Genomic DNA, 6,000 nt, shown 5'->3' with positions numbered 1-6,000 from the left:
GACACGAAAACACGCAGCTCTGCCCTGCGTCCCTTTGTCCGTGCCGTGCTCTCCGCCCCGCTCCGGGGAGCGCAGAGGGACACGGTGGCAGCAGGAGTGACTGTCACTCCTCCGGCCACCTCACCGTGAGGGGCCAGAGCTGTAAACCTTTACACGAGACCGGCGGCATGGATACATTTGAACAAACAAACAGATCCAAAAATAACTTAACGTTGAGGGGGGGCGAAATTAGAATAAATAAATACTGGTCCATTCTGACATACAATTAAAAATAAAATAATAATAATAATAATAATAATAATAATAATAATTAGTTAAATAAATAAATAATTTAAAGAGATTTACTCCAATGCAAGTCTGCTTGGGAAACCCCAGGAGCGTTTAGCTGCCACAGACTGTGCAGGCAGAGGCAGTCCTTGATGTAGGGATCAGCTGGACGAGTGCAGGAGCTGCCATCAGCCCCACACAACCCTCGGGGTCATCTCCTGACCCACAGGGAGTGGATGCTGCTAACCCTCGTGTGGTGCTTCCATCATCTGTCCCCAGCCACGAGGACCTCAGAGAGTGTTTGGTATTTACATCAGTTGCACAAAGCCCCTCTTCTTTTCTTTCCTAGTTTTGGATCTTCGGGCTCGCTGCTTCCTTGCTACAGCTCCGCGTGTGCGTTACGGGGTGCCAAGGGGCAGGAGACTGCTCCTGAAGCACTGGTAGAGCTGGGGAGGTCTGGGTTCCCATCACTGCCTTTGGATCTTTCCAGGGAGCAGAAGGATGGGGTATTTCAGCATCAAACTGGGGAGACTCTTTGGGAGAGAAGCACAAGGTTTTCAGCCCTTTTATGAGGGAGTTTGCTGCAGAAGGTGGGCAAGGGGCAGCTGCTGGGGCCAGCACAGGAGGGAAGGCAGCTCCATCCTGTCTTTGATCCCTCAACCACAGCCCTGGAGTATTTGCTCAGCCCTACCAGGAGCGCTTCTCTTTGTGTCCTAGAAAGGGCCCTTCCAGAAGATGGACACATCCCCACTAAGCCACCAACCATACCAGCTCCCTCATCCTCACACTGCCTGCAGCAAGCAAGGTGGGAAATGAGGGTCTGGGAAAGAGTTTTGGCCATTGAAGGCACAGGACAAGAGGGACCAGCACCAGGAAGGACACAGGGAAAGAGATCCCTGACATAAAACTTCCTCTTGTACCACCCAGATGGAATCCCTGCCTGCGCTGCTGTACCTTTCCAACAGATAACAGATTTATGGGCTTGCTGAGGTGATCATCCACTTCCACCACAGCAGCTCATGGCCTCCTCCCCTTGCTGCTTTGTCCCTTCTCTGGCTGTCAGGGGCCTGTAGGTAATTCTGTAGATGGGGGGTGGGGGGTGGGTTCTATTCCTTTCCACCCCCTCTTCTCCTGCAGATGGTGGCTCCACTCAGCCCTTTGCTGTAACACTTAAACAACACACACCTCCTTGACTCATTAAGCCCAAACTCGTTAATAATCGTGCAGGATGGAAGGGGAGGGGATGGAAAAAGGGAGGGAGGGAAGTCTTAAGCCCAAATTAGCGTCTCTAAGCACCCAGGTGTTGTAAGAGAAATAAACTCCTCAGCACCAGCTCAGCCTGTGCTGGGAGAAGCCTTTGTTACCCGGCAAAACACAGTAATTGCGCAGGCAGCTGGGCTGGCAGGGAGACAAAACCCCAGGGCCCAGGACAGCCTGTGGCTCCCTGGAAAAACAGGCAATTAGTGGGGGGCCCTTCCTGTCCCCCTGCACTGCTCTGGCCTCCCAGTAACAAACTGGGGCACCAGTGCATCCTGCTGCAGCCTGTGCTGCTGATCCTGCCCTGGGGCAGCCAGAGGGGCTCAAGGAGGAACGAGTGCCTGGAATCCTCCCTGAAATTGCTGCGTGTTTTGAGGAAGGGGAATTGGGGTCCCCTGGCTCTTGCAATGCCCTTTTAACCCTGTGTGTTCTGACTGCACCCCACAGCTGCTATCTCTGCACCTCCCTCTGGTCCCACCAGCAATGCACTCTGAGGGCAATGGTCCCTGAAGAACCGAAACCCAAACTGTCCGAGGCTTGCCCCGAGAAGGGAAGCCCATGGCCGCTGTCTCCCACATGTGGCCTCGCCCTCGGAACATAGCACGGCACCACCTTCCCTGTCCCTTGTGCCTCACCAGCCCCAGGTCTGCTTCAGACCTCAGCAGATGGTTTGCAAGCTATTCAGTGCTGGGGGGATAAAACACTGCAAAAGGTGCTGCTACCTGGTAGGAAAGGGCAGGAGAAAGAGCAAACAGCCTTTTTTTTCCCACAGCAAGTACATCAGGAGGGATTTCTAGCCTTCTAATTATAGCAGGGACTGGCTGACTGGCAAAAAATAAGTATTTTCTCTGCAGAGTGGGCAGCAGCTCTGGAGGAGAGACCCAAAGGATGTGATATTTGCCTTGGTGGGGACAGCCATCCCCCCCCATCACCGAAGCAAACTCCTCCCCAGCTGGGTCTGTCTCTCCAACAGAAGTTAATTCATTGCTTCCTGCTTTGTCAGAAGAGCAAGGAGCAGAATCTTGCCTTTGGACCCGCTGGTAGTGCTTTGGAGAGCAGTAGCAATGGGGAGATGGGAGCATCGGGGAGGATGGAGCAGGTCTGTCGTGACAGACCCTCTATAAAGCACCGACCCTTCTTCCAGCCTGGCCTGGGGAGCTGGGACTGATCCAGGACTCTTACTCCGAACCGGGGAAGGGGGACCCGGCAATGCCACCACGTCAGTATCGGGGATGATTGCTATCGATGGCCAGGTAGGTGTGAAGGAAGCGGAGAATGCCAGGAATGTGGCGGTGACGCCGGCACCCGCTGTCAGCCAGCAGTGGCACTCCCTAACGACGCAGGCTGTCGGAGCTGGCTCCTGAGTCATAGCTCCTGCTCCTGCTGCGGCTGCTCCTGGGGCCCGAGCTCCGGCTGCTGCTCCAGCTTCGGCTCCGGCTCGTCCGGTAGCTGGAGTAGCTCCGGCTGCGGCTCGGGGAGCGGCTGAAGCTGCTGGACCAGGAGGAATAGCTGCCGGCGCTGCTGGAGGAGGAGGGGCTGGGACGGTAGTAGGGGATGGGGCGTTTGCGGGCACTGTGGGGACAAAGAGATGTGGGTTACCAGCAACGCAAGGACAGACTGGCTGCCAAAATGTCTAAAAAGCACTGTTTACTCTGCACAACACTCCCAAAAATGTGTTTGCGTTTGTTTAAAAGGAAAAAGAGATCAGGTAGAGCCTTGGGATTCAAACCACCCACCCGCACAGCCCTGGGGAATGTATTAGCTGTTCAGTCTGCTGGGCACTACTTGATGTTGTCCCCAAGAGCCCTCTGCATGTAGATTAGAGTCAATAGTTGACTCTCTCCAGTGTGGGACATCTACCACAGGGCAGGGTGAAATAAAAAGCCTGTGAGGGAATGCACCTGAGTCCCTGCTCTGACTTCATCTTCTTTTTTCCTTCAGCTATTGTAAATTGAGACCCTCTCCGTCCTCCCTCTGCCTCCAGCTGGAAATCCCCAAGCTCTAGGGGAGGGGTGGAAGGGCCTGCTGATCAGGCTCAGGGAAACCGGTCTCCCGGAGAAACCTCCTCTGGCAAGGGCTGGGACCCAAGGTCAGCCCTCATCCCCCCGGGAAGTGCCAGCTGAGCCTGTCTCCAAAGGATGGGCCAGCATCCCCTTGCCTTGTGATGCGCCGAGCTTCCAGGTGGCTGGGAGAGTCTCTCCGGCGTTTCCTCAGGGGGGAATAGGAGCGACGGCGCCGCTGCCGCTCCCGGTGCGACTCCTTCTCGCTGGAGCTGTACTTGTGCTCCCGCTCGCGGTCCCTGCGGAGGGCACAGCACGGGCACCGTCACTGCGGGGGCTTTGGGGGTGGCGCAGGGATGGGGAGGCACAGGTGAGCAGAGGATGCTCAGCTCCAAAAGGGACACTCTAAGCGCTCTGGTGGCGTCACCCCTGAGCACTGACATAGCTGGACAAAGAGACTGGACACCACTGCTTGCATCCAGGGCTTCCAGCAGAGTCTTCCAGTGGCTTTGCACTGCCAAGCTAAGATGGCTCCCAGGGACCTGTGCCTGTGGGTACGGTCTGTATTGAGCTCTTGCTGGCTGTACTGCTGGAGCTGGCAGGAACAGCCCTGCCAGCAAGGCCCCACGTGAGCCAAGGGCCTGGTAGCCCTGCAGGGCTCCGCAAGCCTCGCCAGAAGGAGTGCCGGTGTTGCTATGGTTTTCTCTTTTGTTAAATTCCCATACACGTCAGCACAGGCCCTTCTGTGCAGCGTGGCTGATTTCATACACCCTGCTCAGTGCCATCTGCAAAGCAACACGTTACAGGTCAAGGACCTGCCTGATCCCTGCATGCAGGAAATGTTCTCCTCACCAGCACAGGGACTGTCAAAGCCTGCAAGAAACGACCCTGAGAATGTAAGATTTTGAGGTTGCAAAATGTTCACAGAAGCGCAGGTGCTATCAGGAAAACCTGCCAAAGGCATCTCTAGGGTTGAACTGTGAGACTGTTTCCTATGGAGTATGGCAGGAGTAGAGGTGCCTGGACTGCATTTCCCTCTTCAAGGCTGTGAGTGCCAGCCTGAGGGTACCTGGCATCTGCCCTCACAGCAGGGGCACTTCCCTGGGCCTGACAACTCTGTCAGAGCTGTGACTCTAAAAAGTGGAGTGTCTTTCTCTGATGCAGTCAGGTCCCTCTCTGACAGGGCCTGCTGGCTGTGTGGGCAGGCCCAGGGGGAGCCTCGGGCTCTGCCCACCACTCCCAGCAGCATGACAGGGATGGAGGCATGGGGAGAGCGAGAGGCAGCAGGTTCCACACGTGAGTGGACAGTGAATACCACATGAGTAGATAGCTGTACCTGCTACGGCTGTAGCGGGAGTAACTGGGGCTCCGGCGAGGCCTTGAACTTCTACTCCCAGGACTTTTTTTGCAGGATTTGGAGGAATAGCTGGGGGAACGTGTGGAGGACCTGGAGATAGGAAAAAAACAAAAAAGAGTTAAAGATGCTGGAGGGTGAGGGTGTACCAGACTACTCCAAATCACGAGGGGGAAGAGATGTCCCATTCTCCAGGGTCTCAGACCAGCTCTGCATGGCCAGTTCACCCCAAACCTTGTCCATCTCAGACATCCCCCAAGTTCTTACACCTCCCCCTGCAAGGAGCCTGCCCAGGGTGACAGAGACAGTCGTTCCAGGTGGCCTTACCTCTTTCCCGAGGAGCAGGACCTGCTTCGGGAGTACCTGGGAGAGGCCTTGTGGTGCGAGGAGCGGGAGCGGCTGGAGCCGGGGGAGGACCTGCCCGTGCTGGTGTAGGAGTCGCTGCGGGAGCCAGGCCTGAGCGGGGAGCTGTGGGCTGGTGAGGGGAGGAAGTTTCGCTTCTTCTCCTCTGAGGAACTGAGACATGAGGATAGGCACGCTCTGTGAACATATATTTGGATGCTTTTTGAAGCTGTGGCTCAACTGGAACTGGTCCCTGGCTGAGGGGAGCGCCATGCTCCAGCAAATAAAAATTCCCATCCTTCCATTCCCTAACTGGGGGTAAAAAATGACCTCTCAGCTCCCCAGGCTGCTGTGGCAGAAGAGCCCACGTGTGTGGGCCAGAGTCCAAGAGCTCACCCTCCAGGCTCTGCCAGGGAGAAGAGGTGTGGAAGAGCTCTTGGATGGCACAAGCAGCAGCTCACCTGCCCCATGCCCAACACACCAAAGGTGTCTGGCTGGCAGAGCGTGGTCAGGCCAGTGAGCAGTGCTGGTCCTGGGCAGGGAGTGAAGGGAAAAGTGCTGGAGCAGGGGAAAGGCAGAGCATGGCAGGGCAAGGGCTGTGCTCCAGCCTGGCTGTGGAGCAGCATGAGTGGGCACTGAGCAGGCATGAACTGTTGCCTTTGGACAGCGCTGTGTGAATTTCTCCTCTTCCAGATATGCTCTGGGAATGAACTGGGGTCAGAGCCCAGCAGCCAGGCAGCCTCCCAGCAGCCAGGGCCAGCTGCAATCCCAGCTCCACCC

General features: G+C 56.2%; 1 protein-coding gene across 5 annotated transcripts in view; it reads right to left on the bottom strand.

Annotated features, from left to right (window-relative positions):
* Window positions 1-405: 405 nt before the first annotated feature.
* SRRM4 (serine/arginine repetitive matrix 4) overlaps window positions 406-6,000 on the bottom strand; it is a 43,387-nt gene continuing 37,792 nt past the window's right edge. For 4 of the 5 annotated variants that reach the window (XM_088065136.1, XM_088065138.1, XM_088065140.1 and 1 more), the window contains 4 exons: window positions 5,206-5,418; window positions 4,861-4,971; window positions 3,683-3,823; window positions 406-3,096 (listed from right to left, as the gene is read on the bottom strand). In XM_088065136.1, coding sequence (XP_087921262.1) covers window positions 2,856-3,096; window positions 3,683-3,823; window positions 4,861-4,971; window positions 5,206-5,418 — 706 coding nt within the window. In that variant the 3' untranslated portion in view covers window positions 406-2,855. The remainder of the gene's footprint in view (window positions 3,097-3,682; window positions 3,824-4,860; window positions 4,972-5,205; window positions 5,419-6,000) is intronic. The other variant, XM_088065139.1, reaches the window with a different exon arrangement.

This window comes from Pseudopodoces humilis, chromosome 20, assembly GCF_049639895.1.
Source record: "Pseudopodoces humilis isolate 2021_Gansu_Grassland_sample_001 chromosome 20, ASM4963989v1, whole genome shotgun sequence".
Classification (NCBI taxonomy): Eukaryota; Metazoa; Chordata; class Aves; order Passeriformes; family Paridae; genus Pseudopodoces; species Pseudopodoces humilis.
Note: the sequence above shows the minus strand (reverse complement) of the source record. Positions and strands in the feature narration are given on the sequence as shown.